This window comes from Lissotriton helveticus, chromosome 7 (genome assembly GCF_964261635.1).
Source record: "Lissotriton helveticus chromosome 7, aLisHel1.1, whole genome shotgun sequence".
NCBI lineage: Eukaryota > Metazoa > Chordata > Amphibia > Caudata > Salamandridae > Lissotriton > Lissotriton helveticus.
Window position 1 is genome coordinate 1,586,315,539 of NC_136068.1, and position 17,968 is coordinate 1,586,333,506.

At 45.8% G+C, this 17,968-nt stretch overlaps 1 protein-coding gene across 1 annotated transcript; it reads right to left on the reverse strand.

The window, feature by feature from the left end:
* Window positions 1–431: 431 nt before the first annotated feature.
* Window positions 432–9,895, reverse strand: LOC144770545 (ferritin heavy chain B-like). Its single transcript, XM_078655149.1, has 4 exons — window positions 9,666–9,895; window positions 3,451–3,597; window positions 1,722–1,847; window positions 432–774 (listed from the first exon to the last, which is right to left on the reverse strand). Exons 1-4 carry the CDS (start codon window positions 9,765–9,767, stop codon window positions 619–621), a joined length of 531 nt encoding a protein of 176 aa, XP_078511275.1. The 5' UTR covers window positions 9,768–9,895; the 3' UTR covers window positions 432–618.
* Between the last annotated feature and the right edge of the window lie 8,073 nt (window positions 9,896–17,968).

The window sequence follows — 17,968 nt, forward strand, 5'->3', positions numbered from 1 at the left end:
GGCACAATCGAGCCCCTGCACACAGCCCTTGGAACCTCAGCCTCTGCATACAGCCCAGGGACCCTACCCGTCCCTTCCCCGGGCCGTAAACATACACACCTTCTGTACCGAAGCTTGAGACTCCTTTTTTATCCAGGCATGGGACTCTTGCACCCTCTGTGACTATGTGTGGAACGTATGCCCTCTACCTTTACATGCCTCTATATCGATGCCTGGCTCCTATTTTCAGATCTGACACCATTAATTCTCGTCTGTCCAAAGGCCTGAGACACTTACACGCCCTCTGCATCCTGTACAAGGACCTCACAAGTTCTGTGTGAAGGCACTAGACTCGCAGCATCTACCCATGCCTTGAACACTCATGTCCCTTACAAATAACACGTTATAACGTGTTGCTCTCCCCCATCCATGTATGAAGCCATCACAACGAGTAAGATGCTGAAAACCTTTATTTCTTGAAACATGTTGACAAGCACAGCTGCTGCAGGTAGCCTGGATACATATAGAAGAACCCTGTCCCACACATGCCTTCAGATGATGTCACAGTCGTGTAAATAATGGAAGAATGCAGGTTCGGGGGGAGTGGGTGCAGCAGGCTGGTGTTCGCTCTTGGGGGGCTTAGCTGCTCTCCCCCAGGGTGTGCTTGTCGAACAGGTACTCGCCCATGCCATTCTGAGGCACGCCCAGGCGCTTCAGGTTGGTGATGTAATCTCCAAGTTCTTTGATGGTCTTCACCTGTTCCTCCAGGTACTCAGACTCCAGGAAGTCACAGAGCTGTGAAAAGAGACAAAACCAGGGTATGAGACTAAAGAAACAGAAAGAGGTTGAAAACACATGGCTGAAAGTATGGCAGAGTGATCCGAAAGGAAAAGAGTAGGACTGGTGTTGAAAATCCAATGTAGGAAAGAATTGCTTAAGAGTAGGGGACGAGTCAGTGAGCTTATAAATATGTAACTAGCTTACAAGCTTCTTTACACAGGGCAGCCAACCAGTACTGTGGATAACCGACCACTGCAATGACTTTGGTGGGGTGGGGGAGGGAGGGAGCGTGTAAGCCTATGAAGTTTAGTTTTTAAGCGAAAATGCTAAAGCTTACATCGCATAGAGTCGCTTGGATTGGCTGGCATTGAAAAAGATGGAGCTTATTAGTGTGCTGGCAACAAAAGACTGGTCTCCAATTGGCCTCATGGCGTGTATTACATAAAACATGTTCAGGTTGCGACAGATTGAGTGAGGTGACTGGACATTGTTCATCTCCTTGCTGTTATCACCAACAACAGTCTTGGGATTTAGTACTGCAGCATTCCTCCACACAAAGGAAAAAAATACATTTTTCTGGCCTTTGAGTGAATTATTAAGTGGCTCCCTTACTGGTGCAGCAGCCCTGGCATTGGTGCAATGGCATATACCATATAAAGCCTTTTGTGAGGTGTCTTACTGGGAGAAAGAACCTGACAGCAATAAGCAGTAAATGCTTCCTAGACCAAGCTACAGGGAGATGGTGCCTACTTTCCGGGTCTAGCGGGTGACCGGGTCAGAAGAGGAGGGTGGAAGGAAGCTGGCCCTGGGAAGTCCTTTGAAGGGTCTTCAGGTCTCCCCTCGACAATGCAGTGCTCAGTGGGGGTGGGGGCGGATGGGGGGAGGGGTGAGAAGTGCATTGCCTCACTCATACACTAACCAAGACCATAGTCCTAATGAAAAGCGAGCGCATGGACACTTACGTGGGGGTCGACTTTATCGGTGGCCACCTTGTGCAGGTCCAGCAGGGCCTGGTTGACGGCCTTCTCCAGCTGCAGGGCCGCCTGCGTGGCTTCCAGGGTGTTGACCCACTCGTCACGGTCCGGTTTCTGTAAAAGTTGTAGAGTGAGTTAGTTTAGCTTGGTTGCCCACAAGCTGTGACTGAGCACACATAGGAAGTGGTGAGGAGGTATTCAGCTGAGGACCAGTTAGGGAAACAGGATTAGCACAAGAGGTGATGAAGATCCCAAAAAAGCACATACAGAAGACATTCCTGTGACCAGGCAGATCGCTCTGGATCTCTTGGTTCAGGTAGATTCCTTCTATGCAGGTACAAAGTGCAATTGGGATTATATTAGGACAATAAAAGAAAGCAATACAAAGAATGCACCACATTGAAGATTCAATAGACGGAAGTCTATTTCATATTTAAGCAAATTGACTATTTTTGTTGTTGTCAAGGTTAAGAGTGAAGATTACAGTTGGGATATCGGTTAAGATCAGCTATAGGTTTAGGATTAACATGAAGTTAGATTTAGGTTCAGCACAAAGGTTTCTGTTAAGGTACAGCACGAGTTGCACTAGGTCGAGAGTTAGCATCAGGGTAAAGTTAGAATTCGATTAATGGTTAGGTTTAAGGAAAGGAATGGCGGAGTTGTAGTCAAAGCGGTACAAAAGGGGGTGGTGATGGACGGAGCATCTGAACCAATCAAACAGTCAAAAGATCTGGGTTTGATCCATCACCGTTCTTTAGCCCACTATACCACCCCAGTTCAGACATGGCTATATGCCGGTCCTTGGATGCTTGTTTCCAGTCCAGGGAGGACCTGGCTTGGCAGTTCGGGCTGGACTGTTCCCATGGGGCACAGGGTCAAGGCTGATTTGCATATAGCTGGGTTCAAACTGGAAAGGCATGGTGAGCAAAAAAACTATGGATTTAGGCCCAGATCTCTGTACTGGGGTGAATGTATGACATTGTTCTGCATTCTGTCCATCACCTGTTGTTTTTGCTTTTGTCACCCCGAGTGGGACTGGTATGCTCAGACGTGAGTCCCGTGCTCTCCATGCCACTGGAATCAAGCTATCCAGGCTGATGAGGGCTGAAAGCCCGAAACCGGTCCTTGGATGCTTGTTTCCAGTCCAGGGAGGACCTGGCTTGGCAGTTCGGGCTGGACTGTTCCCATGGGGCACAGGGTCAAGGCTGATTTGCATATAGCTGGGTTCAAACTGGAAAGGCATGGTGAGCAAAAAAACTATGGATTTAGGCCCAGATCTCTGTACTGGGGTGAATGTATGACATTGTTCTGCATTCTGTCCATCACCTGTTGTTTTTGCTGTTGGAGTTGTAGTCAAAACCATAGAGTATCGAATATCAGTGGCCACAATATCATGACCACAACATCAAAAACAAAAATATTAAGTTGGTAACTGCTAATAGGTAACTATAGATTTACTATTCTTAACTCCACATCCAGGTACATTGGAGCTATTTCTATAGTCAATAAACACTTATATAGAGCTAGCTATAGAAAATCTATACATACTTAACTATCAATATTTTGGTCACAATATTGTGGCCACTCAGTATTTTGGATCCATACCAGATGTCGATAGGTGTATTGCGGAGGCACAGAACTAGCTTTACACTTGGATGTAATTTGAGAGAATGAACAATTAATTTTGTATACCAATGCAGTCCTCCTATACACTCACCTTGATATCCTGCAGAACCACACGCCCCCCTCGCTTGTTCTGGTACTTCATGAACTTCTCGGCATGCTCGCGCTCCTCGTGGCTCTGCTCCTTGAAGTACTTGGCCACATGGCTCAGGGCCACATCGTCACGGTCAAAGAAATAGGACTGGAGACAGAAAATCAGAGAGAATATCAGTAGCCAATCACAGCATTGATTGAGTGAATGGTCATCGGGTGGCAGTCTCAAGGCAGTGTCCTTAATCCAGGAACACGTTTCACTCCTCAGGGTCAATATCTCCAATTTTTGTTTAACTACAATAAACTCTTATCACTCTTCCTATTACTGGTGGGGATCCAACTGGGGTGCCCAGTAAACAGCAGTTCTTAACAGCTGGCTGTTCCTAGGACACTTTCCTGGAAGACTTTGGTAGGTTTGCGTCCTCTTCTTTACATGTGTCTACGTTTATTTACTGAGTGATTGCATGGTGTAAGTTTACTATTGAACTCCATGTAAATCTCTTCCACACCTAGGCTTTTATCTACCCTATTAGTGAATTCTGGGGCTTGGTTCAGAAACTATTAGACCAAATGAAAACAAGGAGTGTGAGGTGGAGTCCTATGGGGATCTTCAGTGCATTCACTGTGGCTACCCTTTTTAAGTTTCACGGAAAGTCCATACAAGGGCAGTTTCTTTAGCACTTGCTATGCTCATAATCTAAGTCTCTAAATTGGATACTGCACCTAAAGATGTCCTAAATGAATGGCTTTGCATTCCAACCCTAATCTGCCCTCTGATCTACTACTGTATTACTTTTCAGACTTTGGAGAGGGCTTAAAAGAATTCTGTTTGGCACCTCACCATATATTTCAGGCAACTCATTTACCCCCACAGTTTTAAGCATGGATTTTAGTTTTTCAAAAATGTTAATATATTCTGAAGGTGTAATCATACCACTTGTTTCTGACGCTATCACAGGGAGGGCGGTACAAGCAGACACTGATGGGAGTGCTGGTCCCAATCCATCATGGAGGCGGGGCAGGACGACAGATCTGCTTCCTGCACACCCGGATGCAGTATAAGCACATCAGAGGCCTTTGCTCTCCGACTGTGGCGCAGCAGACACAGAGGCAAGGACCTAGGGCCCTCCATGGCTACATCATCCTCTCTCCATGGACGAAGCACGAAGTACAGGGCTGGCGTGGACTTGCAGAAACATAATTAAGACAGTGGGGGTGCGGTGGGATGAGGAGAGAGAAAAGTACAACTAGACCTATAGATTTGAACTGTAACAATGAAGTAACTGCTCCTGCCCAGGGCTGCAGTAATTACTCCACTGGGCCTAGATTGTCTCGAGCTTGACCCCCAGGGGAGTTTTGACTACTACCAAATATTTCAAGTTTTTATCCATTCATCATCGTTGCAAACCCCACTTCCCCCCTACACAACCAAAGCAATTAAGTTTGCAAGGTTCATGTGCGAGATGCTGATCTAATCTAGGCACTCTTTCCAAAGTCAGCCAACAGCAGCACAAAACACAACCAGTGCACTCCTGCCTGTGTCAACAAGTCAATCAATTAATCAAGCATTTGTAAAGCACACTACATACCCGTGAGGTTCTCAAGGCGCATGGGGGGAAGCTGCTACTGTTCGAAAAGCCAGGTCTTGAGAAGTCTTCTTACGGTCTTCGGTCTGCCGTAGGCGGATGGGGAGGGTGTTCCATGTCTTGGCGGCGAGGTGGGAGAATGATTTGCCGCCGGTGGTCACTCTTTGGATGCGGTGGACGTGGCGAGGGCCCGGTCTACGGAGCGGAGCTTGCGGGTGGGGGTGTAGAGGCTGAGTCAGCTGTTGAAGTATGCTAGTCTGGTGTTGTGGAGTGCCTTGTGTGCTTGGGTGAGGAGTTTGAAGGTTATCCTCTTGTTGACAGGGAGCCAGTGCCGGTCTCTGAGGTGGGGTGTGATCGGGCTGCGGCGAGGGATGTCGAGGATCAGGCGTGCAGAGGCATGCTGGATGGGTTGGAGCCATCTTAGGAGTTTGGCCGGGCCTCTGCTTAGAGGGCGTTCCCTTAGTCCAGTCTGCTGCTGACGAGGGCCTGGGTGACCGTCCTTCTTGTTTCAGTGGGGATCCACTTGAAGATCCTGCGGAGCATGCGAAGGGTGTTGAAGCAGGAGTAGGAGATGGCGTTGACCTGCTTTGTCATGGAGAGGGTAGAGTCGAGGATGACCCCTAGGTTGCGTGCGTGGTCGTGGGTGTTGGGGGTGTTCCTAGTGCAGTCAGCCACCAGGAATCATCCCAGGCTGAGGGGGTGGATCCGAGGATGAAGACCTCCGTCTTGTCAGAGTTCAGCTTCATTCGGCTGTTCCTCATCCAGTCGGTGACGGTCTTCATTCCTTCGTGGAGGATGGTTTTGGTGGTGTGGGGGTCCTTTGTGAGGGAGAGGATCAGCTGGGTGTCGTTGGTGTAGGAGATGCTGTTGAGGTCGTGCCGTCATGCGACGTGGGCGAGCTGTGCCATGTAGACGTTGAACAGCGTTGGGCTGAGGGATGAGCCTTGGGGTATGCCTCAGATGATCCCGGTGGCTCCGGAGCGGAAGGGGGGGGAGGCGGACGCTCTGTGTTCTGCTGGATAGGAAGGAGGATGTCCAGTCTAGGGCCTTCTCCTGGATTCCGGCGTTGTAGAGGCGTGTTCGTAGTGTGCGGTGGCAGACCATGTTGAAGGCGGCTTCAGTGCACACATCCCACCAATGTCATTTACACAGGAGCTGTGGGTGGTCAAATCACCTAACCCCCCAAAGCTACATGGACCCCAGTCAGGGCTTTAAGTGGGATGAAAAAACTGGGGTGTCTCTCAAAGGGGTGTGGTCAATGTAATTAAGGGCGTGGCTTAAAACACAAGCTAAAAATCTGTGCTTAGCATAGTGTGCAGCCGGACTTGTATTTTGCTGTTTCTGTCATTTCATCCACATATATGATACTACAAGTAACATCATACCTACAACGAGTCAGGACTATTGTCTTTGTCAATGGTTGTTGGTTGCATAAGATACATAAGCAGCAACTATGACTTGTATATAATAGTATTGAAAAAGCTTCCACTTGGTGACACCACAACAATGTTTCTGCGCCTGAATTTCAAAAAGAGAAGGGAAATTCAGAGAGATAAGGACTATCTTCAGAAGATTTCCCTTTTTCTACAACGCTCACCCGGCAAGACGTCATTTTGTAACTTCTCCTCTAGTGAGAAGTGAGCGGTGTCAGCACATGCACATTATGTGCCTGCGGTCAATACAGTCCGGAAAAAAAACAGACCCCCTGTGCCAGCCAGTGCACAAAACAGAGCCCGATAAAGACCCGTTTTGAGGACCCCTTAAAAAAAAAAACTGCCGGTGCTCAGCACCCGTGAGACCCAGCCCACTTAAAGCCCTGCCCCCAGTGTAGAGATACCCGCTGAAGGTGGGTGCCATTCTGGCAATCTGAGACAGGTGACAGCACCTACCGGCTGCACAAGCGACAGGCGTAGGGCTACACATGCACTGCCTAACAGCTTCCACTCACTATAAAGAAGGATAGACAGCGCCTGTACTCACCACGGACAGGGCACAAGTTGTGGGTACACGCAGGTACACGGCGTCCACCCACTCTTTTCATAGGGTGGATGCCATCCCCCCTGCCAAGAAGTTGGGCCCCACAGGCGTAATTTTCAGACACCAGGAAGTGTTCAGCAGCGCCTGGACGTTGTCTGCTTTTCATTCCCAGCAGCAATGTGCAGGCAGTGAGGGAGCTTTTTTTTTCACCTCCAGCTGGGCTGAAGTTGAGGGCCATCAGGCCTCCTTTTGTTTGAATATCCTGACTGGAGGCGGCCTGGAACCTCACACTTAAATGTAAATGCCACAGAGGCACACAGCTGTGCGGAGGACGGCCGGGGGCCGTCCTGACCATGTCCAGTCATAAATCTCCCATACCGCGGCGGAATTCCAGCCGTGGTCAACGGGTTAACCCCTTCGACGCTGATGACGAGCTGGGCTCGTCATGAGGTAGCCTCCTCGCACGCTCATGACGAGCCCAGCTCGTCACGTAACATGCGATACCGCAAATCTCAGCGTGCGAGCGGAATTCCGCCCGCACGCATGCGGTTAAGAGAGGCAGCTTTTGCCTTTCTTCAGCCACTGTATATAATAGATGCATGCACTGTAAGAATGCCAGGTGTGTTGGTCTGTCCCAGTATTAACACAAATAACAATTTCAATAGCACTATTGTACTTCTTTTATAGCGCTATGCAACTCAATGCAGGGTGTCAAAGCTCTTTACGTAACATACACATTATACATTGACAATAAATCATGTGCATGTGTAAATCAATGTACACAATGAGTTACATGAGACAGGGAGGGTTACAAGGTGTAGGAGTCACATTTCCCTCATACCTCACTGTGGTCTTTTAGAACGATTACAATGTATGAACTGCAGGTAACAAAAGGATCTTAGTGTTAAAAGCAGTAACCCACTTTACTATCTACATAACATGAAAATCTGTCATCTGGGTGTAAGTTGATGTTCTTTGGAGGAGACACATTTACCTTCTCTACTACTTTGATTCAAATGTGGGACTTTACAAAACACAGATTTTTCCAGCAAGTGCATTAACCACCAGAGTTATCTCACCATTATTACTAATCCCTGAGATTTTTCTGGGCACCTTCGCAGGAGCTGCCTTATCCCAATCAAATATTTTAAAATGTAGACTTTGTAACCAATTAAGCATAACAAATCTACTACCATGCTTCTCCTTGTTACCAATTTCTTTGTGCCAGGACTTAAAAAAATTAATGTATTGGTTGAGGCCCATATTTTGTGTCTGGATTGCTCCACCTTTTTTTGATACAACCCCAACTCCATATCTCATTTATTTATTTATTATTTATTTAGCGATTTATAGAGCGCCTGGTGACCCGGAGGCATCCCCGCGCTGTAGCATTTGTGGAGACCAGAGGGGAGAGGGGACTTTATTTTGGGAACAGCAGCGTTTTCAATTTATTTTTTCCGGAAAAGGAGATGGCTGGGTTCCAGCCTCAGGGGGCGAGGAAGTGAGTTCCATCCTGAGGATGCTTTTACAGAAAAGCGTCGACCGCCGGTGCGTGCCTTCCTGTGTCTGGGGACGTTGGCCAGACGCTCATTGTCCGAGCGTAGGGACCTGGGGGCCTTGTAGGGGGTGACCAGGTCTTGTAGGGGGTGACCAGGTCTCTCAGGATAGCAGGGCCGAGACCGTTGAGAAGTTTGTGTGCGGTGCACAGGGCCTTGAATTCTACCCTTTGTCGTATTGGAAGCCAGTGGAGGGCCTTGATCGCTGGTCTGGCTGAGACTCTGGAAGGGAGATTCATAAGGAGCCGGGCAGCTGCGTTTTGCGTACGCTGAAGTTTAGCCATAGTGGCTTCAGGAGCTCCCAGATAGAACGTGTTACTGTAGTCTAGCCGCGCAAGGATCAGACCTTGGACCAAGAGTTTCCTAGATAGGGGCGGAAGTAGTGGGAGGATTCTGCGGATGGAGCGCATGAGACCAAAACAGGTGCCTGCTGTTTTGGCTGCTTGGGTTTTCAGAGACAGCTCGGGTTCCAGCCAGACTCCTAAGGTCTTAATTACTTGTTTCGGGGTGGGTACTTCCCCGAAGACGTCTGGCCAGACCGATGAGGGGATGGTGGTCCATTGCTTGCCCAAAAGCATGACTTCTGTCTTTGATCCGTTAGCTTGAGCGATGACTCGCACATCCAGTGGTGAATTTGCTGGAGGCAGTTCGGCAGATTGTCTGGGTGATTGTCCAGATGTGAGAGTGAGACGACCAATTTGTTAGGTTTTATAATATGCTTAAATGTACTCATGATATACCTGTTAAACATATGTGTGGGCTCTTAATATCTGATGTCACTTCTTGTGATGTTACTTCCAGTGAGGTTACTTCCTGTGATGTCACTTGCAATGTCACATCATAAGCTGTGATGGCACGCGTCATGATTTCACTTGCATACTGCCTAACCTTGTTAGTCCTCCCCACTTCTGGGGACTTGTCCAGCCATGGACAGGTAGATATAGAAGGCGTATAGCTAGGTGTTGAGAGTGCAGGAATGACAGAACTTGCACTCACTACGGAGAGGAAGGACAGAGCTTGCAGCCATAATGAATAGTAGGGACAGACAGTTTCTACTCTATGGGGAGCCGAGACGGACAGACGGCGCCTGTACTCACCATGGACAGGTAGACGTAGGAGGCGTACAGCTCGGTGTTGATCATGCGGTTGATGGCCGCCTCGCACTCGCGGTTGTAGTTCTGGCGCACCTGGGACTCCATGGCGTTGCTGATGGTGGGGTTGTCGGCGGTAGTTGTAGGTAAAAGATGGATGAAGTTTTCAGGCGAGCGCTGGACTCGGAGCCACGTTCTGTTCAAACACTGTTGAAGCAAGAACACAACTCAGAGCTGGGTCTGAAGAGAGAACCCCCGGAGCCTGTATTTATATCCGGAGGGGCGGTGGGAGAAGGGGACTGACAGCGCCACCCACCAATAAGAAGAGGCGCTCGTCCATCTGCGCGTCATGCCTCTCATGGTGACTGAGCGCTTTTCTTGCACATCATCCTAGTGTTTTGGAAACCCGAACACCTGAGGCTCCCTTCTCATCCCGGCTCATATCTCGGCCTCGGGAGTGGCTTGACTCGTGTTTCTCTTCAGTAATCTGGCTCAATCTTGCCAGTGCAGGAGCAAGGGCAGCAGAACTGGAGCCAGCGTAACTCAGCTGTTTTCAAAAACACGCGATGAAAATTGTCACCATCACTGTGACAGGGAAGTCCTATTGCATGTCTAATGGTGAAGAAGAACTTATATGGTGGTTCTTCTGTCGGATGAACGTTCAGATCGGTCCCAGCAGACTTGTGAGTGTAGAGTGGAAACAGATCTCTGCAGGTGCAAACGAAATCTGAGAGGATTTGGGTGCGGTATCATAAGGGTTGCTACTTCTCAGCTTAGCCAGCTGGAGGTGAATTACCCCAAATGAGCCACCCCATCTGTTCGTAGCACAAGACCGATGCTAGGTGGGGTTGGGGCGATGGGACGTCCCCTCTCCATCTCATAATGCGGCACACCAAAGCAAATATATTTGCTCTTTTATGTATTTTTTATGCAGTCGGTCAAAAGTACCTAAGCATGCTATGGAGACCGGTCCCCGTGTCTGCTTTTGTCAGGGTTTACCAACACTGTGAGGACCAGTGCCATTAAAGTGTGGGCTAAATGCACATCACACACACTTCCTACCACTTGATCTGGACTTTGTTGCGGTTTCCTCTCCTCAAAGTAATGACGAAACATGAGATATATTTATGGAGTTTACTTGATGTACTTCCCAGAGCGGCCCCTTTCGTCGAGGCCTCCCATCCAGTTGTCCTGGTTCAAATGACAACATTCTGAAAGCATCTCACGTGTTGTAACAAGGAACCTAATAAGCTGAACGCTCCTTACAACAGACTCCACTTCCGGCCACCCCAGCAGCTAAACATTTGTAGGATTGTGTCCTTTCCCTTTACACTTTAACACTGCCACAATAAAGCAGGAGAAATATCGGAATATACAACTTCATCATCCTAAACTCAAGGGATGACCCCGCTTTTTATCCTTCCTACTGTTACAAAATGAAAACTCTTGAACATGCTAATAGAACTACCTATCATTGAAAGGTCCACGAAAGAGAGAAATATCTGCACAATGTTAATGCCAAGGGTTCTATTTACTAAGATTCTGCACTTGCGTGGCGCAAGACAACACAAAACATATGGCCGATTTATCATACCTTATAAAAACCGACATTCTGCAAGTAGCCACAGCCTCTAAACATTTTATTACTACTATTACCATATTAAATCTTTTTGCAGGTGACCTACTTTTAGATTATGAATTTTGCTATTTTTGGGATTGTGTCCTTTCCCTTTACACTTTAACACTGGCACAGTAGCGCAGGAGAAATATCGGTATATATATCTTCATCATCCTAAACTCAAGGGACGACTCTGCTTTTCATCCTTCCTACTGTTATAAAATGAAAACTCTTGAGCATGGTAATAGAACTACCTATAATTGAAAGGTCCACGAAAGAGAGCAATATCTGCACAATGTTAATGCCAAGGGTTCTATTTACTAAGATTCTGCGCTTGCATTGCGCAAGACACCACGAAACATAGGGCCCGATTTATCATACCTTATAAAAGCCTGCAAGCGTAGTGCTACATTGCATTGTGCAAGTAGCCACGCAAACTTTAGTTAATGGCCCCCAAACATTTTATTACCACTATTCACATATTAAATCTTTTTGAAGCTGACCTACTTTTAGATTAGGAATGTTGCTACAAGAGCTGCCCATAAACCCATAAGACCTGGGAATGAAGGTTTAAACTCAACAGTGGCACATATAGGTATCATTCAAATGTAAATAAGGAATGAAAGTGCTAAAGTAACACACGGCATCTGATGTGATTCTCCAATAGTCAATTTGTAGATCACTATACTAATTTTCTACTAATTGTTATCATTCATGTAGATGAATGTCACAAATCATTAAATATCACATAGTTTCAAATCAAACTGTGTGCACAGTGATGTCAGTGAACAAAGAACCACAAAATAACCCAATACACAAAGGAAATTAAACGTGTGAGTTTCTTTTAACGAACAAGGTTGAATTTCAAATATAGTCCATTGGTCCCATCGGGGCTATATTTTGTCTACGTTTGTTTGTTCTAAAGACTCAGAGACCTGTTCACATGGTTTGATTTGAAACTACAAGATGTGACAGTAATCTTCATGAGTAGTTACAATAAAAATGTGTAAAAAATTAGTGTGGTGTGTTAATTCAGCACTTTCATTCCTTATTTACATTTGAATGATATCTATAAGTGCCACTGTTGAGTTTAAGATACTTTTAGATTAGGGTAGTTTGTTTTTTGTGTGAATTATCATCACTACAAAAGCATTACAGACCTCTATAACGAAGAACTAGCACTAAAGAAAACATGCTCTGACAAAGCCAACAGTTTTAGCTAAAGTACGGTTAAAGCTTTTTAGTGTTGTGATTCACAGTACTGGAAATTAAAGTAATCTACTCAGGGAACTCAGATACTTCTTGATACTTCTGGCCCCCACACTGGTGGCCTGACAAGCTGGGAACATGCCCAGACCCCTCGGAGAAGGTCAAAGATTTAGGATTCATGATAGACACCAAGCTAGCATACGAAGCCCAAGTAAACAAACTGGCATCGTCTTTTTGGCTAATACTAAAAATGATAAAAAAAATACTACCATATTTGCCCCAAGATGCACGTAAAACGGTAGTGACAGCTCTAGCATTATCCCGCCTGGACTACGGAAATGCACTGTATGCAGGAGCCAGAATAAAAATCATAGATAAGATGCAGCGCCTTCAAAATGCAGCAGCAAGACTGATCCTGGACATACCAAAGTTTCAGTCCGTCAGTCATAAATTAGCATAACTTCATTGGCTCCCAGTCGCCAAAAGAGTCAAATTTAAATCACTATGTCTGACCTATAAGGCCCTGCAGGGCAAAGGACCTTTTTTCATAAAGACGCAGTTGAGGAAATACGAACCATACAGACTACTTAGATCTGGCCAACAAAAACTGATAGCAATACCCAAGTTCAAACGTGCGAACTGGGGGGAAGAAGTTTCTTTGTCCATGCAGCAAGGACATGGAATCAACTACCATTAGATATAAAAAAAACAGCCCTTCTTTGGACTTGTTTAGAAAGCAAATTAAAACATGGTTGTTCACTGCATAAACCTAAGACCAGTTCAGGATTACGGACATGTCATAGCGCCAAGACGCCTCCGGGCATTCGTGCGCTTTAGAAATAGATAAATCAAATCAAATCAAAAGATAAGGCGCAGTGTTATGAAGGTCATAATCATGGTGGCTGCAGTCGTGGTGAAGGGCGGCGCCATGAGCAAGAGCAGAAGAATGAATGGCATACTAGTAGTAGTTATGCATCATTTTAACAAAATCTGCCTCCCTAAGTAAATTGCTAATAAAAAAGTAAAACTGTCCCAGCTTACTTATTTGGCCACATACCAAATACTATAGAGGCTCAATTCATTGATGTGGAGCCTGCAGTCTCGAGGTATAATACTGATAAGATGGATCACATAGTTAAGGCACTTGCTGGGAGGGCTATGTGTAATCACTGGTCAAAGACTTGAATTATCATGAAATTACTTAGAGGATACATTTACCTGCCCCCCAGCAATGCATGTATTACCTAAGTCACCGATACTGGGTTAATACATTTGTTGTAGAAATCTTTGTTGTGTAACCGGCAAGTCAAAGTTACAGTCATGCTAACAAAAGCTTAATGCATTATGAACCTGCTTCGAACAGCTTCAGGACACAGCCCCCACACTTAGAGCACTTCGGAGGCTCCCCATAAAGAAAACAGCACTGTTCAAACTCCTTTGCCTCACCGTTAAATCAAGGTCAGGATTAGGCCCAAAATATCACCAGGATAGACCTACCCCATAACTACCTGACAGGAATCTAGGGTCAATTCAATTCAATTCAACTTTATTTGGTTTCAGAAAATTAAAACCATAATAGTTAACACTACATAAAAGTTACCATAAGATCGACACAATTCATCACAGTTAAAATACATTTCCCAGCAAACAAAAAAAAGTCTGAGATAAAGTGCAGTATACAGGTAGTTTGCATTAGATGCACATTTGGCCTCAACACTGGATCACCAGATAGAGCCAATAGATCTGACCAAGCCCATAAACAGGGGGATTTTTGGGCGGGAGGACTGCCTGCCACTCTTAAAAGAAGTGATGGCAAAGCTATGCCATTTAATACCTTAATCCTCGACACACACGGGAAACATATGCAAGTTACAACACAGCAGATTAAGTGTGTGTTAATAAATGTACGATCAGTAGGGAAACATAAATATCAGATCGAAGATCTGATTCAAAACACCACGCCTGACATTCTCTTTTTAACTGAGACCTGGACCGATCATGCTTCTGGCCCTGACTGGAACATGGCATTACCACAGGGATATGCTGTGATGTTCCAGGACAGAGAGGTCAACAAAGGAGGGGGGCTAGCAATTGTATATATAGTGATTATCTAAAATTGCATATTGAAGCTGTGACAGACCTACCAGCAGAGGCACTTTATTTCTCTATAAAAGTATACAACCTTTGGAAGCTCCAGGGACTTCCTATTTATCGTCCATGGGGCCCAGAGCTTCTTTTTCACAAGCTTTGATGACACATATGGGATCTTGCATTGACTCTGATTCCATGATAATTCTCGGTGACTTCAACTGTCCTCTTGAGCTAGCCAATAATACTGATACTGGAAGACTACTAGATAATATGGAAGTTTTCGGTTTTGACCAACTGGTTATGGAACCCACCCATCAGACGGGCAACACACTGGATGGCATTTTCTATAATAGTGTAGATATCAATGTGACCAAGGTTAGTGCCATCCCTTGGTCAGATCACAAAGCAGTCTATTTTAAGTTTAATACTTCTTTGCCTGGGCGTCATACGCAGAATGTTGCAGTGAAATCAAAAATCAGATGCTGGAATAGGGTCCAAACAAATGATTTAAAATCTGCGCTGGGTCAACCACCGAGTTGGGGAGGTGAGACCAATGACAGGGCAGTAGCAGCCTTTAATCAGTGGCTTCTGTCAGCAGCAGATGTTGTGGCCCCCAAAAAATTGGTGATGGCCAGGAGGCGCAAGCCCTCGGCACCATGGTACACCCTAGAGCTGAAGGGCTTGAAAGTCAGCTGCAGGAGAGCGGAACGACCCTGGAGGGAAAACTACAATAAGGACAGTAAATTGATATATACACTGGCCCTTATACAGTATAAGGAGGCAATCATCAGGACAAAAAAGCTGTTTTACATACATAAGATAGAGAAAGCTGGTAATTCTGCCAAAGAATTGTTGAAGACAATTACACTTTTATCTAAACTTCAGCAAGCTGATAAGTTTCAGCTGAACCAAGATATGTGTAACAACCTGGCCACATACTTTAAAAATAAAGTCCACCTTATCTATGATGACCTCTTGAAGAGTCGTATAGACACAGATAGCAAACTGAGGTAGAACCAGTTCATTCCAGCCTAGTTAGCTTCCCTGCAGCCACAAACGAGAAGATTTCTTACATACTAGTTTCGATAAAATCAGGTTCCCCCATTGACCCCTGTCCCCCAACAATTATGCATTTAGCGGCTAGAAAAATCAGAGGTCAATTAACACCTCTGATTAATCATGTGCTAGAGTCTGGGAAATACCCCACTGCTTGGAAGAAAGCGATAATTAGATCTATTCTGAAGAAATCCACCTTGGACCCTTCAGGACTTAAAAACTATCGCCCAATAGCGGACCTTCCCATACCAGCTAAAGTTCTGGAGAACGCATTGAACAAGACCCTAACAGAGTACCTTGATGCTAACAATCTGCTGGATCCGACCCAACACGGTTTCAGATCTCATCATTCTACAGAAACTGCCCTTACAGTAGCAACTGAGGAGATCAGGAATACTGTTGACAGAGGGGGCAAAGGGATTCCCCTTTTTTATAGATCTGTCGGCACCTTTCGACACCGTTAATCATACGGTGTTAGTCCAACGGCTACAGGACATTGGCATTGGGGGTTCAGCCTTGGCTCTCCTTGCATCATTCCTTGAAGGAAGAGAACAATGACTGCATTGGGAGGGATTGCAATCAGATGGCTTTGGTCTCCCTTGTGGCGTTCCTCAAGGATCAGCACTCTCACCGACGCTTTTTAATATCTATGTCACCCCCTTGCCTAGACTTGTCAGGAAGCACGGTTTCGCTATGGTATCCTATGCAGATGATTCTCAGTTAATCATCTCGCTGGCTAAACAACCTGAGGGCACTGCTGCTAGGTTCCATGGGTGCCTTTTGGAGATTCAGACCTGGATGAACCATAGCTTCCTAAAAATCAATACAGATAAGACGGAAGTCATGGAATTTGGGCATGGATAATCCCTGTGGAACTCCTCACAGTGGCCAACAAGTGCTGGGGAATGCCCTAAGCCGGTGCCTAAAGTCAGAAATCTGGGGGGGATTTTTGATAGTCAGCTCATGTAAACAGCCTTACCTCCTCCTGCTTCTTCCTTATAAACAAGCTGAGAAAAATCTTCCCTTTCATTGGCCAGGCTCTGCAAAAGACAGTGATAGTGGGTCTTTTCCTTTCTAAGTTGGACTACTGTAATGCGCTTCTTTTGGGAATTGATAAAGCCCAGAGCAACAAATTACAGTCCTTGCAAAATGCTGCTGCTAGGCTGTTGTTAAACATTCCCAAAGGCAGTTCAATTTCTAAGGGAACCAGAGCTCTCCACTGGCTCCCCTTACAGCAAAGGGCGGAATTCAAGGCTTTATGTATTGTTCATAAAGTATATTATGGGGAGGGGTCAAGGAGATGCAGAGACTATTTAGGCCTTATATCCCTGCCAGGACATTAAGGACTATCAATGCCTGCCTCATGCAAGTAGACAACATTAGGAGAGTGAGATGGGGTGGAAGAACATTTTCCCACCGTACAGCTAAGCTGTGGAACAAACTGCCAACTGCCATGCGACTGCAGCCTAACCATCTATCTTTTAGGAAGTATCTAAAAACCTGGCTGTTCTCACCAATATAGCCTGGAAACCATGTGACATTCCTCCCACTTACGCTAGCGCCATGACGCTGTTGCATTTGCGCGCTTTATAAATGTATATCCTATCCTATCCTACCAACAATCATGATTCGTGCGTTAAACCCCCCAACAAAATTGATAGCTGTATGTATTTTAAAAGTGGACTTAAACTATGACCCTTAATAATGTTTAATCAAGACAAGCCGTAGACTTCACCGCAGATTTCAAGTAGCCAAGAAGAAAAAAAAACAATTTTCGTTCAACAGTTGAAAGTACAGGAGAGCTGGGCGTGCATGTTTAAAATTCATCCTCTTTAAAATCGGCACAATAAAAAACTTCCGGGAACCTCATAAAATTTAGAAAATAGTTCAAAGTATAACAGATCCTGTGGAGACTCTCTGTCGCCGCCACAGGGTGCTAACATCTGCCCTCTATTGCTCCCCCTCGGTATGGCAAGCAGGATGTGAAAGAGATCCAGGCGAAACCTGGTCAGTAAAATCTTTTCATAAATAGTTAATAACCCCAGGAGGTAAGGCTCAGCTAGTGATGTTGTCTTTAGCAATAGAAATTTACGGACACTTGGTTTGCATAGTTCCAGCTCTTCCCTCTCCAGTTTCCTTAAACTGCCAAAGGACTCCCTTGTTATCTCCACATCCTGTTTGGTGAGTGATTCAGGATTGGTATACAGTTCAACTCGTCCTAACCTTTCAAAGCTACGCTTGATGAATCTGAGCGCATGATCAAGGGTCATGCACTCTTTAAGGATCGACTGGCTCAATGAGAATCCCTCGCTCAACCAGATTTTTAACCAGAAAA